We start from the raw sequence: 18,856 nt of genomic DNA on the forward strand, positions 1-18,856 counted from the left end.
CCAACCTGGGATCAGTAGTTCCACTGCCCCGTACCAGGTGATACCCAATGTCCCCCAACTTTTGGTTGGCCCACAGCTTTTTGTATCTCCCGCCGGCATATTGGCAGTCACAGCATATGCTCCTTCAGATTATGGATATCACGACCGCAGCCCGTGATACCACCCAGCTCTCAGTCCGACTAGCAATGAATCTTCTCTTTCTCCTGCACAGGGTTCAGCCCCCTGAATTGGCAGAAGAGCTCACCCCTCCCTCCCCCAGCTAATTGTGCCTTAGTGGAGATATTTTCTCAGGTGGAACCAATCCGTTGGGTTTGCATGTGAGACTACCTGTGGTGACGAAGAGAACAATGGCCCAAGGTCTCGGAGATATGATCACTGAATGGAATAGATACCTGAGGTTGAACTGATGGGCAAACAAATCACTAACAAAACACAGCAAGCAAATTACTAACAAAATACAAAAATAAGATCGATGAAAATGGGTGCTCAGTGCTGGAAAAGTATTTAGTAAGTGGCCAGGTCCTCACACTCCTCCCCCACTTTTTCAGCACAGACACGAATGTAAGAGGTCTCACCTTTATGAGAACGAAATTTTGTATCATCCAGTTTCATCAAAGCATATTCCATGTCGCCTTTGTGAATATACTCCACAGTCCCCATTCCACTCTGGTATACATCAGTATAATAGACATCTCCAGCTTTTCTCATATGATATTTCAGATCCTGCCAACTTCCCGATGGGGGAAGCCCTGAGACGAGGACTCTGTATTTAGTTAGCTGGTTCCGGGGTCTCTCCCTTCTGCGGGGTCCTCCATATCCCCCCCCCCCGATCCCCGGTTTGTCCTGGGAAACTCCCCACGTGCCCAATGAGATCCAAACTTGGATCCATTGCGACCAACCCCAGAGTGCTGACACCCAGTTAGGGGGATGGTCACTTGGCACCCTGGTAATGGGAGCTCTGGGGGGACAGTATCTGGGCTGAGCAGGGTGATGGTAGATCCAGTGTCCCTGCGCCTCCTCACTGATGTAATTTACCTTCCCCAGATTACATTCCTTCATTGTGACAGTCATTGCATTTTGTGTATCACTGACCGCTGACGTGTTGATATTGCTCCTTTCCCTATTAGCTGATGCAGTGTGAACCGGTCCTTGGCTTCCGTTTACTACATTGGCCCAGTGGCACACCAATCCTGCTCCCAGATTGTTTCCCAGCAACACATCTACTGGTAGGTGCCGCACTACTCCTACATCCACCATTCCATGACTGTGACCCCAGTCTAAATGTAGTCGGGCCCTCCGAATGTTCAAAGTTCCTCCTCCGGCTATATTGACTAACATACGGCTGCCGGGGACAATACATTGGTCCGGTACTAAATGGTCTTTTATCAATGTGGCTGAGGCTCCGGAGTCACAGAGCCCCACAGCCTCCACGCCCTCTACCCAGACCGACTGCAGATGCTGGTTAATAGACTCTGAGGTGTCCCATCTAGTCCGTGACACTTCTCCTTGTACCACATATGCCTCTTCTTCTTCCAGTCAGGGTAGTGGGATCCTCTCGCCCCCAGCATTCCAGCCCCATTGCAGCACAGGGTTCACAGGTTGGGGACGCGGATGATGTGGCCTAGAATGTTTCTGACATTCCCTGACAAAGTGTCCCATGCGTCCACAGTTATGGCAGTTAAGCCCAGACGTGGGCTGTACTTGAAGGCTTGGGAAACCTCCCCCTCTTTGTGAAGTCCAAAATCCCTGCAGTGCCACCTCTCGGTGGTCCATGGGTCTCACTGGAATCCGTGTAAGCCCTTGTTTCCTGACTCACTGGGGCTGTACTTCCACGTTGCACGTGTCGATTGTCAGACCAATCATCAGCCAATCTGGCTGCCTCATCCACGCTGAGTGGCTTTCTATCTGCCACCCATTCTTTTAAATTACCTGGGAGCTTTGACATAAATTGTTCCAGCATGATTATGTCCATTACATGTTCTGCTTCCCGTGCCCCCAGTCCTTCTATCCACCGAGTGCATGCCGTACGTAGTGTGTTGGCAAACTCCCGATATGTGTGTGCAGTGGGCTTGTCAGTCTCCCGAAACTTCCTCCGGTAGGTTTCCGGCGTGACTGCATACCTCTCTAGTAATACACTGCGAATGGTAGAGTAATATCTCTGATCCACTGAAGACAAGTTATTAAAAGCTTCTCTTGCTTTTCCGGTCAGGTCAATGCTCAAAAATCTTGGCCAGTCACCGATTGACACCTCATGCAGCATACAGAGGTTCTCAAATAACCGGAGATGTTCATCAATATCTGAGGTGTCCTCATTTAAACTGTGGTATATCTCGGTACCTTAAAGATGCAGGCCCCTCTCTCCTGTTATCCATTGTCCTCTGCGCTGGGGTGGGTGGGGGTATCGCTACATGCACACCGATATTTGCATAGCACTGCCGCCCGCTCCATCTCCATGGCCCGCTCTCCTAGCGCGTCCAGCTTCCGCCTCAACTCGGTTGATCCTCTGCCATCTGGATGACAGCCCTGGGCTGTGGTCCCTCCACGGAGATGCCCTCCTCCACGTCTGAACTGACCTCCTCCTGTGGCTGTTCACGGTCCCAATCGTCCAAGCGTTGTATTAGGGTCGCACGGTTATCCTCTGGCAACGACTCTAGCTTTCTCCCAGAGCAAAACGTTCTCAGCTCCTCCTTCTTGAGCCTCTTGTAGATGGAGTCTGTCATCTCTTCTGCCAAGTCACCGCTCAGTAACTTTCCCTGGTATGCTGTCCAGAGATAGGTGATCCCACCGCTTGCCACCACTTGTAAAGATGTGCGGTTGTGGATTTTAATAATCACCTAGGCAGGTTATCGATGCAATTAGTTTTATTCCTTCCGACCACGGTGAAGAGCAATTCCAGGTAAATGTCCAACAGGCAATTCTTTTAGTCCTATTGAGGCCAGTAGTGCGGAGCATAGTGAGGAGGAGCTGGTGATCCACAGTGTCGAATGCTGCAGAGAGATCCAGAAGTATCAGCATGGAGTAGTGACCATTAGATTTAGCTGTTAGTAAATCATTAGAGACTTTAGTGAGGGCTGTTTCAGTAGAATGTAAAGAGCGGAAACCAGATTGTAAAGGGTCAAGAAGAGAGTTGTCTGAGAGATATTGGATGAGACGGGAGTGGACCAGGCGTTCCAGGTGTTTAGAGATAAAGGCCGTGCAGTTCTGGTCAAGGGATGTTTTTTTAAGTAATGGTTGTATGCTGGCATGTTTAAAAGAAGAGGGAAAGATAACAGATGAGAGGGAAAGGTTGAAAATTTTAGTTAGGTGAGTGGTGACAGCTGGAGCAAGGGACTGAAGGAGATGTGAGGGAATTGGGTCACTGGTGCAGGTGGTAGGGCGAGAAGATGCAAGGAGCCTGATCACTTCATCTTCCGTGACTGGTTCGAAGTCAGAAAGTGAGCAAGATACAATGTGGCGGGGGAGAGCATGCATAACTTTTGGGGATTGGGAGAAAATTTCCTGTCGGATATAGTCAATTTTTTCTTTGATGTGCGGTTGTGGATTTTATTAATCACCTAGGCAGGTTATCGATGCAATTAGTTTTATTCCTTCCGACCACGGTGAACAGCAATTCCAGGTAAATGTCCAACAGGCAATTCTTTTAGTCCTGGGATCAGTAGTTCCACTGACCCGTACCAGGTGATACCCACTGTCCCCCAACTTTTGGTTGGCCCCCAGCTCTTTGTATCTCCCGCCGGCATATTGGCAGTCACAGCATATGCTCCTTCGGATGTTGGATATCACGACCGCCGCCCGTGATACCACCCAGCTCTCAGTCCGACTAGCAATGAATCTTCCCTTTCTCCTGCACAGGGTTCAGCCCCCTGAATTGGCAGAAGAGCTCACCCCTCCCTCCCCCAGCTAATTGTGCCTTAGTGGAGATATTTTCTCAGGTGGAACCCATCCCCTGGGTTTGCATGTGAGACTACCTGTGGTGACGGAGAGAACAATGGCCCAAGGTCTTGGAGATATGGTCACTGAATAGAATAGATACCTGAGGTTGAACTGATGAACAAACAAATCACTAACAAAACACAGCAAGCAAATTTCTAACAAAATACAAAAATAAGATAGATGAAAATGGGTGCTCAGTGCTAGAAAAGTATTTAGTAAGTGGCCAGGTCCTCACAGTATCCATGGGTTCTCTGATGGTCAATGGAGAAGATCCGTATCCTTCCATTCAGGGCCGTGTACTCTTAGGCCGGAATCATGTAGAATTCAAATCTATGTCTCTCTGGAGCAAGCCATGCTACCAAGCTAATGTCCTGAAGAGTCTAACTAATATTTGATTCTCTCTTTGAATTCTCTCTGCTACAGAGGCATATGTCCCTTAAATAGTTACAGTTGTTCTTTCAAGCACACATACACAGGTCAAGGATTAGGGAGGGTATTATTCCACAGGTCTCAGCAGGGAGCTCTTTAAATCAACAATTAGCTGGCTTTAGTACAATATGCAATTAGCATAGTAACAAACATTACAGTTCCCAAACACTGAGTTACTGTCCTTCGTGACCATTCAAAGAAACACCCAAACACAATAGTGTATTTCTCTAGGGTCACTGGTGCAGGTGGTAGGGCGAGAAGATGCAAGGAGCTTGATCACTTCAACTTCCGTGACTGGTTCGAAGTCAAAAAGTGAGCAAGATACAATGTGGCGGGGGAGAGCATGCATAACATTTGGGGATTGGGAGAAAATTTCCCGTCGGATATGGTCAATTTTTTCTTTGAAATAATTGGCCAGATCGTCAGCGCTGAGGTCGGTGGCCGGGGCCTGTGTTGTTTGATTGAGGAGAGAATGAAACGTGTCAAAGAGTCGTTTAGGATTATTGGAAAATGAGATGATGAGGTTGTTAAAGTAGGTTTGTTTGGAGAGGTGAAGGGCAGAGTTATATGTTTTCAGCATGAATTTATAATGGAGGAAATCTTCGGGCAAATTTGATTTTCTCCACAGCCTTTCAGCGCACCTGGAGTACCTCTGGAGAAGACGTGTTTGAGGCGTGTGCCAGGGTTGTCGCCGTCTATGCTGAATTTTTCTTTGTGTAGGAGGTGCGGCTTCATCCAGGGCGCATAGCATTATTTTGTTATAATGCTTCAATGCAGAGTCGGTACATGAGAGGGAGGAGATTGGGACCAATGATGATTGCAACCTTTTTCTAAATTTCTGGGTGTTAATGGCGCGTATATTTCTATAAGTGTGGAAAGTGGGGGGGTATTGAGTAGAGTCTCAGTTCTTGACAGAGAATGAAAGAAGATTATGGTCAGAGAGTGGAAGGGGAGAGTTAGTAAAGTCATGTACTGAGCAAAGCCGGGAGAAGATCAGGTCCAATGTGTTCCCGTCCTCATGTGTAGGAGAATTAGCAAGCTGTGAAAGGCAGAAGGAGGAGGTTAGTGATAAAAGGTGCGTGGCAGATGGGGAAAGAGAATCGCCAATTGGGATGTTAAAATCCCCCATGATTATCGTGGGGATGTCGCAGGATAGAAAATTTGGAAGCCAGGCAGCAAAGTGATCCAGGCATTGACAGGGGGGGACCTGGAGGGCGATAGACAACCGCCACTCGCAGGGAGAAGGGCCGGTAGAGTCTGACTGTGTGGGCCTCAAAAGACGGGAAGATAAGGGAGGGTACAGGGGGGATAACCTGAAAAGTACATTTTGTTGAAAGAAGCAGACCAACACCTCCCCCTGATCTGTTGTCAGGTCGCGGGGTAGGAGAGAAATGTAGGCCACCATAGGAGAGAGTTGCAGTGGCGGTGGTGTCCGACTGCTGGATCCAGGTTTCAGTGAGAGCCAGAAGGTTGAGGGAATTAGAGAGGAAAAAGTCATGGATGTAAGAGAGTTTATTACAAGCTGAGCGCGCATTCCAAAGGGCACAGTTGAATGAGACAGAAGATATGCAGGGAATATGAATGAGATTAGCAGGGTTTCTGAATGTAACATGGAAAGAATTAATGTTATTATTACTGGAGGGTCCTGGGTTGGGAGAAATATCACCTGCGACTAAGAGAAGGAAGATACAGAGAGTAAGCAGATGGTTGAGTGATTTGTGAGAGTGTTTCCTGTGTTGTATGGTGGGAATGAATGGATCTGCGTGGTATAACATTGTGAAGAGAGCATGACAACTGTACATAGGAGAAGAGAGGAGAGAGGGGTTAATATGGATGAAATGTGCCGAATTTGTGGGAGAACGGTGAATGTGGATGATTGTAGCAGCCAGAATATAAATGAAGAGAAAAGGTAGAATAGAAACAAGTGCACCTATTCTGCATTTATCACCCACTCCTGGTTTTGGCTCCCACTCCTAGAACAAATACTGACCAAATGCAGATAGTGGGGCCGCAGCCTAAGTCAGTAATTCAACTTATGTTAAAGTTCATACAAGACTAGAGAATACAAAATCTACACGTTCTATCTCCTAATATATTTCCCCTTAGTGTCTCCAGCAATTGTATTATTACACTGAATTCTTTATGATGTTACATCGGCTCATCTTCTTCCTACTCAGGTCCGTACAATATCAGATCCTCTCAGTGAGATCTTCTATATTAAGAGAATTTTTCTGAATTACCCATCAACGATGGATATGGACAGGGATTAGATGGCAGAGAGGATATTACACCTCACCCTAGAAATCCTTGTCCTGCTAACTGGAGAGGTGAGAGATTCTGATGACGTCACATTACATCATTCTTATCTATGGGAATAACGGACAGAACTGAAGAGGTGAAGGCTCTGGAAATGTCTGTAGTGAGATTTATTAATATGTCTCTCCTTAACCAGGATTACACAGTAGTGAAGAAAACCTCTAGTGAGCGCTGTCGGGACCCTGTGTCTGAGGGATGGGGAAGACCCCTGAGCCCAATCACGGGGCCTCCATCTCAATCACTGAGGGATAAGGACATCAATGACCAGAAGATCCTAGAACCCACCTACAAGCTGCTGACTGGAGAGGTGACTCTGCTGGGACATTATACAGTAACACAATGAAGGGATTAGGGGTGATGATTGTATTATTGCATGTGTCAGGTTCCTATAAGGTGTCAGGATGTCGCCATCTATTTTTCCATGGAGGAGTGGGAGTATTTAGAAGGACACAAAGATCTGTACAAGGACGTCATTATGGAGGTTCCCCAGCCCCTCACATCACCAGGTAATAGACAGGACTAAATACACATGGCCTATAAATATCTGTGTTGTAACTGTTTTTGTTCTGACCCAAAGTCAGACATGCTGGATCATCAGTGAGGCCGAATTAAGAGATTAGGCCCGCCAAAATAACTAGCATTCGGAGAAAAGAATGCACACTTGTTGTGAGCATAACAATTCTATTTATTCACACTGATAATACTACCTCTTATACCATTTACAAACAATGTAACTCATGTAGCCCCCTTGTTACTCACGCCATGATGACTTTATTTATCATGTACCCATAACACAGTTTTTGCAGAACCTTAAAACGTTGCATATGAGATAAGTATGAAATCCTTGACTATGAGACTATAAGGCTAGGTAATACTAAACAAAATGTAGAACAGAGAGGAAAAACATTAACCCTTCTTTATAATCTGTGTGTAAAGAATTAAGTCCCTGTATGTTTTTCCCCCAGTTCTATCCAGTAAGAGGACAACACCGCAGAGATGTCCCCCCTCTTCCTCTTCCACAGGACTGTAAACAAGAAGATTCCAATGTTCCTCAGGATCATCAGGTAGATGGAGAGAAAGTGTAATGAAATCTCCACTATGATGTGTAGACGGCTGTGAAGTCTTGTTTTATCCACCAGTATTATATGTTTTATACTTGTGTAATGAGAACGGTGGAGATGGCAGGATTAGAGCTGATCATAGATGTGACTTCTCCATCTGTGACTTTTACAATATTTGTTTCAGGGTGAAGATCTGACCTATATTAATACTACAGAGACATATGTGAGGAGTGATGAGCAGTGTAAAGAGGAGATTCCTACATATGACTATCCAGGTGATTACTGACCACTAAATACAGAGAAGTCACAGATTCTTCTCAGACACCGGCTTTGGCTGCTTTATTGGTGGTGTAATCCGGCTATATCACAATCGTGTGATCACCATTTTGCCAAATTAGTTTATGTAATTGTGAAAGCCATTTTCTATAGAACTTACAACCTGGAGGATCCACCTACCCCCTGGAATTTAAAAATGCTGACTCTTACCTGCCCAGATCTGTAAACTACAAAGCCAAGTGACAGCGTACGTAGAATGTGCTGACAAGGTAGAAAATAACTTTAAGAAAAATATTATGATGGGCCTGTAAGAGAAAGCGGAGGGTAATAATGCTGTTGGCTTCCTAGAACCCTGATATCTTATTTGATGAATCTACCTTCTCTCCCTTCTGTGCTGCTGAATGTGCTCATATGGCCCCTACAAGACCAGGTTCAGTCTTTCTGGCCAAACTCGCTTTTACGATCGACAATATTAAATGTGCAGTGACGGCCAAGTGTGAATTTCTGTACAATAACAACAGAGTTTCCCTTTATCCTGACTTTTCTATTTCTGTTAAAACCAACTAACTTCAAATAGGATTATGATAAACTACATGAAAAACATTACACCTGTGCCATCATATATCTCTAAGCAGTGCGTGGTTAATGGCTGTAATATACATTTATTCACGATGGCAAGAGATGTGTTGGCATGGCTCGAGCCCTGGTTTCACGTCATCAATTCCATTATGTTTTCAATCCTAAGGAATTCAGATTACTGCACAATCTCTCCTGAAATGGGGGGCACTAATACTTTCTCTACTCTTCTGGTCAGAACTCATAGTAGCTCTAATGGTCCATCATAAATGAGTGCAACTCTGGTTTAGTGTTGGAGCTCTCCTCTCAAACATTATTTTGTCTTTTTTTTACAGGTTACTTCTGTATGGTAGTTTGATTGTGGAGGGATCGGCCTTCCTCACTTATGTGAGTCTGTAACTTCCTGGTAGTCTTCACAAAAAGGTCTTCATTGCATCTTCCAAATGCCCGAGATCTAAATTTAAGACACCTAAGCTCTGCTCGATTGTAAAAAGTTATCTTTAAATGTCTAATATTTCTTCTTGGAACTCATCTGACAGAAAATATTGTCCCTTGCAATAGTTTAGATTGCCAAGAGCCACCGAGCCTCATACTCCAATTATTACCCCAGAGAGGTTTCACCACTAGTTACTCATTTTTTCCTGAAGAAGACTATTGAGTTTGATCATTTCAGTAGATGTGTTATTGTCTATAGTCACAGTTTTTGACTACAGTAGTTACTGCCCAAAATACTCTGATTTAACCACTTCCCTCAGCCAGTTTTGTGTTCCTAATCAGGCCCCATTTTTCTACTGACTTGTGTCACTTTATGTGCTGATAACTTTGCAATGCTTCACAAAGGATAATGGGAAACAAATGGATTTACAAATTATTTTCTAACTACTCTTGAATCCGTCAATACCCTATATAACGTTGTACACTGCTGTCTGGGCACATGGCAGGTTAAGAAGGGAAGGAGCGCCATTTAGCTTTTTTTGAATGCAGATTTTGCTGTAATAGTTTGTAGACCCAATGTAACAAGGTTTGGCACTATCTACTCCGTTTTCAGATCCAAGGGATTACCTTGCAGATCATCCTTTAACCTCTCTACATGGATCTGTTCTTACACAGAGACCCCTAGGTTTGGGCCACAATGCTATCTGCAGTACTGTGGAGTGAGATGGCAAGAAGAATAGTCAGGTAGCCGGGTCACAACCAGGAGGGCAGAGAAAATACAAAATCAGAAGACACGAGTAGTCCGTAAACAGGTCGGGGTCACAACAGAAAAGAAATACACAAGCCGGGAGCTGAGCACAGAGGACTGAACCAGAGGAGAACAAGGCTGTATCTGGAAGCTTCCGGCAATATGCTTCCAGCTTTAGTAGGGTGTGGTGCTTTCCAATTGGCTGAAGCAGGGAGCCGATTACTCCAGCTGGACAGCACACCCATACTGCCAGACTGGATAGTACTACTGGACCCAGGCACCCTAATCTTAGTGGCTGGATAGAGCCTGCACTGACCAGAGCTTCTGGTTCTGACATCTCCTCCAGTGCCGCCTGCAGAATGAATAAGGCGGCGCTTGGTGACTGAAGCAGACGTCGCTGGAGCAGGTCCCAGAAGAAGCCCCAATATGACAAAATGGCAGAAACCCAAAGCTGTAGAAATCCCCATAAAGTGACTCCATTTTTGAAATTATAACTTTCAGTGAATTAATCTATAAGAGTAGTGACTATTTTGACGCCACAGACAGTTTCTGGAAATTAACACACAGTGGATGCTGGAGAGTGAAAATTACACATTTGACATTTTAATTCCAACACATAGTGCCCAGATTGTGCTCCAGGAGAGACACACACCGTAAATTAAGTGGGTTCTTCTTAGTATAGTAATGCTAAATACATGGATGATAAATGTGGTTTGGGCACACTGCAAGGCTCAGAACGAGGGGGAGATTTTCCTTTGGGAAGCGGATATTGCTGGATTGATTTATGGCAGCCATGTTGCTTTTCAAAAGCCTTTGAGAAACTAATAATGTGGAAATCTCAATTTTTCCATTAACAGATGATGGACCTGAGTGGGGACTTATTTTTTGTGAGATGAGGAGAAGTTTTTATTGTATTATTTTTGTCTACTTAACATTTTTTGGTTGAACACCACGCTCTACTGGTTCATTCTTTGAGGTTTTCTATTAAACTGTGAACTGTCATTGTGTTGGTTGATAATTCAATATTTTTGCATAACTTGCCAGTTTTATGGACAGTTTAAAGGGAATGTGTCACCCCTCTGGGCGATATCAGACCTCTACTATGGGCATACAGGTGATAGAAAAGTAAATCTATACTTACCTATATGGCCCATAGCAGAGGTCTGATTGCAGAGAAATCTGGTTTTATAAAGTCTGATTTCCAGAGGCTTGGCGTCCAGGGCCGGACACAGCCAAACGGGGCCGGAGGGAAACAAAGCGCGCTCCATGGGAGCAGCGCTTTGCATATGTGCGTGAGGGAAGACCGAACAGGGCACGTCACAGGGTCCTGTGACTTGCAGGGGAGGGGGTGACTATGGAGGGGGATATGATAATTTAGCACAGAGGTGGCGATTTAGGGGAATAGTAAGCAGATAGGAGGGGTTGGCTTGGCGTCCCCCGGATGAGCTTGAGATCCCAAAGGATACTATTGAAGTGAATGCCATTACTCCAGATATACCATCATCCCTTCACAGCAAAGATCTGTCATCTGATCCTTTGAAACAGGTCCTGTCTTCTGAATCATTACCGACTACTAAGGAAAATCAGTGTTAGAACCCTCCTGTTTGTTTTTGTTTCTATCTTGTGTTTTGCGGTCACGTGACCATCTTCCTATATATTCCAGCTCCGCCCTTCTGGCCTTGCTGGACTACAGTGTTGTTTAGACTGTCTTTCTAGCCAGGTGCTTTTGTGCCTATCTATCTCTAGTTTTCTTGGTCCTCTGGACCTCTAGTACTTTTGTCAGTTTATCTTTTGCTCTGCAACAACTTCTGTTAGGAGGTGTCCCATTTTTTGTCCCAGTCCTTAGTTCTTTTAGGAACCCCTCCCTTTCTCTATAGGTCTCCGTTCAGACTAGCCGAGGATGAAGGCGGGTCTGTTCACAAGGAACGGGTCGCCCGCTACAACGTAGGGACTCAGCTTAGTCTTACTGTAGGGACAGCTCTCCCCTTCTTTCCCTAGTTTATGTTGCAGATCATAACAGTAAGTCCAGCCCAAACAAAAAAAAAAAAACTTTAAGGAAAGAAATCCGGGGATCAGTATGGTTTGGTTCAAGATTTGGCTCAACGTCTGCAGGGATTGTCTCTGGAGGTGTCCGAGCTCCGGCAACACGTGAGTAGCTGTCCTGGAGCGCATTTTGTGGAACCAAAGTTAGGACTTCCTGATATTTTTGATGGTAAACAGCAAGATTTTTTTTCCATTAAAAATGCTTGTTTATTATATTTTCGTTTGAGACCAAAGTCCTCTGGGAATGAATCACAGCGCATTGGGTTTATCGTGCCACTTTTGCGCAAGGAACCACAGGGATGGACCTTTTCTCTCCAACCTAATGATCCGTGTTTTAGGTCAGTGGAGGATTTTTTTTCTGCTATGGGGCTATTGTATGACGATCCTGATCGAGTCTCATCTGCTGAGACAGAACTGAGACGTTTGAATCAGGGGTCAGGTGATGTTGAAAATTATTGTACACACTTCAGAAGGTGGTCCTCAGAAGTGAAATGGAATGATTCGGCGTTAAAATGTTTTTTTTCTTGCTGGTCTAAGTGAAAGGGTTAAGGATCTGCTGATTGCATTTCCTGCACCTGAAGCCTTGCAAGAAGCCATTCAATTAGCTATACGTGTGGACAGGAGACTGCGTGCCAGGGTTTATGATGAAAAAATTCCAGCAATGGCAGCTCCTAGTCCCCAGAGGGTCTGCTCGGACGGCGGAGAACCGATGGAGGTTGGGGCGATGTCACTCCGCTCTCAGGAAAGAGACCGCAGGTTCTCCATTTGATTAAGAACTGTGAGCTTCTTTTAAGTAAAGAAAAAAAAAAAGGTCAGTTACACCTGTATTGCTTGTTTGAACTCTAAGGGAGTATTTATTTCAGGGAGTACCTCATTGCAGGAAGATTTGATTGAATTTCAGGTATTTGTGGATTGTGGTTCAACACTTAATGTGATTGATAAGGGTTTTTTGGAAAAACTTAAATTGGAATCCAAACCTTTGTCATCACCTATTTCTGTGATTGCAATTGATAACACTCCTTTGAAATGTATTACTCACAAGGTTGCTGCATTTCCCCTCATTATCAATGGCATTCACCAAGAAAATTTGGATTTGGTGGTATTAAATAATTTACCCTCTCCAGTCGTTTTAGGTTTGCCTTGGTTAAAACTGCACCACAATCCTTTACTGGACTGGTCTACTAATGAGATTAAGTCTTCGAGTCCTAAGTGCTATGATAAATGTTGTAATGGTCGCATTGCGGCTGTGGAAAAAGTGGAATTACCTGTACCTATTCAGGATTTTTGGAAGGTTTTTTCAGAGGAGGAGTCGCAAGTTTTACCTCCTCATAGGGACTATGATTGCACCATTGAGTTTGTTCCTGGAGCTACTCTTCCCAAGAGTCGCTTATTTAATCTGACTATCCCTGAAAGAAAGGCCTTGGAGGAATACATACAGACGAGCTTGGCTGCTGGTCACATTAGACCTTCTAAGTCGCCTGTGGCCGTTGGATTTTTCTTTGTTAAAAAAAAAAAGACGGTGGTTTACGTCCATGTCTGGACTTTCGTGAAATTAATAAGATTACCGTACGCTATTCCTACCTATTGCCGTTAATTCCAGACTTGTTTAACCAGTTAGTGGGGGCCAAGTGGTTCTCTAAAATTGATCTCCGACGGGCATACAATTTGTTACGAATGAAGGAGGGTGATGAATGGAAAACTGCTTTTAACACTCCGGTAGGTCATTTTGAGAATCTGGTGATGCCCTTCGGTCTTACCAATGCACCCGCGTTTTTTCAGAACCTTATTAATGACATCCTGAGACCTTTGATTGGCAAGAATGTGGTTGTGTATTTGGATGACATTCTGATTTATTCACTAGATCTGGAGTCTCATTGGCAGAGTGTACGTGAGGTGTTGCAGTTATTGAGTGATAATTCACTTTTTGCTAAACTGGAGAAATGTGAGTTCGCTGTGCAGAGAATTAGTTTTTTGGGCTACATTATCTCCAGCGAGGGCTTTGAGATGGACCCGGTGAAAGTTCAGGCTGTGCAGGAATGGCCTAGGCCTATTGGTTTGAAATCAATACAGAGATTTTTGGGTTTCGCCAATTATTACAGGAAATTCATTAAGAATTTTTCTATAATTGTTAAGCCGCTGACCGATCTCACCAGGAAAGGTGCGAATATGGTCCAGTGGACTACTGAGGCCATTGAAGCTTTTGTGTATCTCAAGGAGAGGTTCAGTTCTGCCCCTATCCTTATGCAGCCTAATGAGACCAAGCCTTTTTTGGTCGAGGTTGATGCTTCTTCAGTGGGGGCCGGTGCAGTTTTGTCTCAGGAGAACAAGGATGGAGTACATCCCTGTGCTTTTTTTTCGAAAAAATTTTCAGAAACTGAACTTAATTACGATGTTGGTAATCGGGAATTGCTGGCTATTATACTTGCGTTTGAACATTGGCGTCATTTCTTGGAAGGTGCTAAATTTCCTGTTCAGGTTTTCACAGATCATAAGAATTTGATCTATCTGGATACTGCCAAACGCTTGAATGCCCGTCAAGCTAGGTGGGCACTTTTTTTTTCTCGGTTTAATTTTTCTGTTACCTATATCCCTGGTACTAAGAATGTTAAAGCCAATGCTTTATCTCGCAGCTTTTCTCCCATGGTTGGTACGGAGGAGGAGAGCATTTTACAAGAAAGAGTTGTGGTAGCAGCATTGGACTCCGTTTTGGAAGAAGGGATTCTGAAAGCCCAAGAGGATGCCCCATCTATCACTCCTCATGGGAGGTTGTTTGTGCCTAGAACCTCTAGGAGAGATTTGTTTGTTGAGCATCATGAGTCTCGGTTGGCAGGTCATCCAGGAATTTCTGAGACTAAGAGACTTATCAGTCGCAGTTTTTGGTGGCCTGGGTGGCAGAAGGGAGTCATCAAGTGGGTGCGTCAATGTACGGTGTGTGCTAGGTCAAAGGCTTCCCATACCCCTGCTGCGGGGTTGCTTTGCCCTCTGGAGGTTCCTAGTGCGCCTTGGACGCATTTGGCAATGGATTTTATTACTGACCTTCCTGTGTCCGAGGGTTTCACTGTCATCTGGGTGGTCGTGGACCGTTTTAGCAAGATGTGTCATTTGGTTCCATTCATTAAGCTACCCTGCGCTAAGACACTCGCTAAGGCGTTTGTTAAGGAAATTGTCAGGCTCCATGGCGTTCCCAGCGACATTGTTTCTGATAGGGGACCTCAGTTTGTGGCTCGCTTTTGGCGTGCTTTTTGTGACAGGTTGGGAGTCCATTTGTCATTTTCGTCTGGTTATCATCCTGAGTCTAATGGACAGACTGAAAGAAAGAACCAGGATGTTGAACAGTTTTTGCGTTGTCTTGTGGCAGACAATCAAGAGGGGTGGTCTGAGTTTCTGCCACTCACAGAATTTGCTCTTAACAACCATACATCCTCCTCTGCTGGGTGTTCTCCTTTTTTTTGTTGTACTGGGAGACATCCGTGTTTTGGTTCGTTCTCCAAATTGGGGTCGGCGGTGCCGGAGGAGGAGACTTTTTTCGGTGATTTGGAGAGAGTTTGGACTAATGTACGTTGTAACCTTCAAGAGGCTAACAAAAAGTCCAAGAAGTATTTTAACAGGAAACGTAAAGAGATTTTTGTCTTGCTGGAGGACCCACAATCTTCGACTCAAACCAAGTTTTCTTACACTGGGTAGGACATTTCGCTCTACTTCTCTGATTTCATGATTACTGTGATACGGTCAAGGCCTCCAGTACCAAACGCTGCAAAGTAACCCCAAAGCATTTTGGATCCTCCACCATGCTTAACTAAGGTAAGGTAAGATGTTCTTTTTCTTATGAGCTTCATTGCGTCATCTGTAAACAAACTGTTGCTTTACATTGCCAAAAGCTCTATTTTTGTTTCATCTATCCACAGAACATTTTCCCATAAGGATTGTGGTTTGTCAAGGTACTCTTTGGCAAAGATCAGTCGTTCCTTTTTATGTCTGTTCTTCAGCAATGGTTTCTTCCTTGGACGTGGTGTTTTTTCACCATTCGCACCAACCTTCGAAGACATCTCATCAATTTTCCTCTTTTCCCCACACCCAGGGAGGTTCTTGACGGGGATCAAGAAGTTTGCTTGGCAAATTTCTTAATAACATTGCGCACTGTTGAAACTGGGATACCAAGGTCTTTGGAGATAGCGTTATACCGTTTGGAAGTCTTGTGTTTGCTAATAGCAGCAGTTCTGATGTCCTCAGACAGCTCCTTTGTCTTCACCATTGTGACAAAGGAACAGGGCCTATCATGTGGCTTTTTAAAACACTGAAGTCATAATTCATTGGCTAATTCATGCCACATGGGCACCGACAATTAATCACAGGTGAACCTGAAAATGTACATAGTATAAAGGGTGCCAATACCAGTGTCACAGCAAGCTTTAGGTTTTTCTATTTTTCCCTCCCATTGTTTTTATTTTAAATTTTATTGTTTATCATTTGCTCTTTTGTATTTGTGCCCTATACAAAAAAAAACTTTCACTTGATTCATTTTTTTTCAGGAGGTATTCCATATTATGTACTTAAACTTCATGGGTGTCAATAACGATGATCAGGATTGTATAACTGCACTGTGCACTTTATTATATATTATTGGATAGGCTGCTTCTTCCAGCTGTGAGGCAGTGAGAGGGGTCACATGCGAGGGACGGTATGTTTCTCCTAGGATGTGCATAGAGGCATATTAAACCCGCAGGAGTGCATTGCTATCACAGACACAGCTGTGATTGCAGTGCAGAATAGAAGTAAAGTTTGAACTTGGTCAAGCTATTTGGCCAAGTTGGATTTAAGAAAACCAGGCATGGGCTTTTATTCTTGTAGTGGACTACAGGATGGCAGTGGGGCAGTCCACTACCTCCAGCTGAGGTCTTACAAGTGGCTCATGGCCACAGATCCCTTTTAAAAACCTGCAGCAAAGGTTTGGGTGTGTCAGTGTTTGAATTGCTAACAGCAGACCAGGAAGCTCGGTAAGCTTGTGTGATGCTGAACACAGGCCTGTGAAGGCAACGTATCTCATGGACCCTAAGTGACATGGCACGGCCGTCTCCCGCGGCAACAGGCTTTACACAGACTGTGTGGATATCCCAGCTGTGATCCGGAGCACAGCTTTTGAATTTGAGATGTAAGTTTTTGGCAAATAAAGCCGTTTCCTTGGATCACTGCCACATTACATAGTAATATAGTAACATAGTTTTTAAGGTTGAAGGAAGTCTAAGTCCATCTAGTTCAATCCATAGCCTAACATGTTAATCCAGAGGAAGGCAAAAAAAAAACATGTGGCAAACACTAAGCTCCACATTGGGGAAAAAAATTCCTTCCCGACTCCATACGACAATCAGACTAGTTCCCTGGATCAACGCCCTATCAAGAAATCAAGTATATATAACCTGTAATATTATACTTTTCAAGAAAGGCATCCAGGCCCTTCTTAAATTTTAATAGTGAATCACTCATTACAACATCATGCGGCAAAGAGTTCCATAGTTTCACTGCTCTTACAGTAAGAATCCCCGTCTGTGATTATGATTAAACCTTCTTTCCTCCAGACGTAGAAGATGCCCCCTTGTCCCCGTCTCAGGCCTCAGAGTAAAAAGATCAGTAGAAAGGTCTTTGTACTGTCCCCTCGTATACTTGTACATAGTAATACGATCACCCCTAAGCCTTCATTTTTCCACAGTAAATAACCTCAAGTGTAATAACCTGTCTTGGTATTGCAGACCCCCCAGTCCTCTAATAACCTTGGTCGCTCTTCTCTGCACCCTCTCTAGTTCAGCTATGTCTTTCTTATACACCGGAGACCAGAACTGTACACAGTATTCTAAGTGTGGTCGCACTAATGACTTGTATAGAGGTAAAATTATGTTCTCATCATGAGCATCTATGCCTCTTTTAATGCATCCCATTATTTTATTTGCCTTTGCAGCATCTGCCTGACACTGGCCACTAAACGTGAGCTTGTCGTCCACCAATACGCCCAGGTCTTTTTCAGTTACAGTTTTGCCCAGTGTTTTACAATTAAGCATATAATTATACATTTTATTTCCTCTGCCCAAGTGCATTACCTTACATTTATCCCCATTAAAGCTCATTTGCCATTTATCAGCCCAAGCTTCTAGTTTACATAGATCCTCCTGTAATATAAAATTGTCCTGCTCTGTATTGATTACCCTGCAGAGTTTAGTGTCATCTGCAAATATTGAAATATTACTCTGTATGCCCCCTACAAGGTCATTAATAAATATGTTAAAAAGAAGCGGGCCAATACTGACCCCTGTGGTACCCCACTTTTAACTGTGACCCAGTCTGAGTGTGTTCCATTAATAACCACCCTGTTTAGAAGGGATCGAAGAAGTCGGAAAGGGGGTGGAGTCTGTCTATATGTAAAGACGTGTCTAAAGCCTACAATACGGGAGGATGTATGGGAGGGAAATGAGGAGGTCGAGTCCTTATGGGTGGAGATACATGGGGCAAAAAACAATAATAAAATTATCATAGGAGTCTGTTATAAACCACCAAATATAGCAGAAGCAACGGAAAGTCTATTAATGAGACAAATAGACGAAGTAGCAAAAAATAACGAGGTGATTATTATGGGGGACTTCAACTACCCCGATATAGACTGGGAAACCGAAAGCTGTAGATCTCAGAAAGGAAGCAGGTTTCTGTCAATTATCAAAGACAATTATTTGTCACAACTTGTGCAGGAACCAACTAGAGGGACGGCCCTTTTAGACTTAATATTAACTAACAGGCCAGACAGAATAACTGAGGTGCAGGTCGGGGGGCACCTGGGAAATAGTGACCACAACATTATACAATTCCACATGTGCTTCAGTAGGGTGCCCAGCAAGGGAGTCACAAAAACACTGAACTTCAAGAGGGCAAAGTTTGATCAGCTAAGAGATGCCCTTCACCTTATAGACTGGGATAGTATCTTCAGTAATAGGAGCACGGATAGAAAATGGGAAATTTTCAAAACAGTCCTACATAGTCACTGTAGAAGGTACATACC

General features: G+C 44.2%; 1 protein-coding gene across 6 annotated transcripts in view; it reads left to right on the plus strand.

The window, feature by feature from the left end:
- Window positions 1-18,856, plus strand: part of LOC141270584 (gastrula zinc finger protein XlCGF66.1-like) — a 37,987-nt gene that overhangs the window by 6,915 nt on the left and 12,216 nt on the right. The window contains exons 2-7 of one of the 6 annotated variants that reach the window (XM_073680664.1): window positions 1,128-1,226; window positions 6,540-6,689; window positions 6,815-6,985; window positions 7,644-7,742; window positions 7,924-8,014; window positions 8,927-11,087. In XM_073680664.1, coding sequence (XP_073536765.1) covers window positions 6,633-6,689; window positions 6,815-6,985; window positions 7,644-7,742; window positions 7,924-8,014; window positions 8,927-8,949 — 441 coding nt within the window. In that variant the 5' untranslated portion in view covers window positions 1,128-1,226; window positions 6,540-6,632 and the 3' untranslated portion in view covers window positions 8,950-11,087. Of the gene's footprint in view, window positions 1-1,127; window positions 1,227-6,539; window positions 6,690-6,814; window positions 6,986-7,060; window positions 7,185-7,643; window positions 7,743-7,923; window positions 8,617-8,926; window positions 11,088-18,856 lie in introns of those variants that run through there. The other 5 variants (XM_073680663.1, XM_073680666.1, XM_073680661.1 and 2 more) reach the window with 5 other exon arrangements.

Source organism: Phyllobates terribilis, unplaced genomic scaffold, assembly GCF_046119375.1.
Source record: "Phyllobates terribilis strain yellow unplaced genomic scaffold, ASM4611937v1 Scaffold_5__5_contigs__length_657084704, whole genome shotgun sequence".
Classification (NCBI taxonomy): Eukaryota; Metazoa; Chordata; class Amphibia; order Anura; family Dendrobatidae; genus Phyllobates; species Phyllobates terribilis.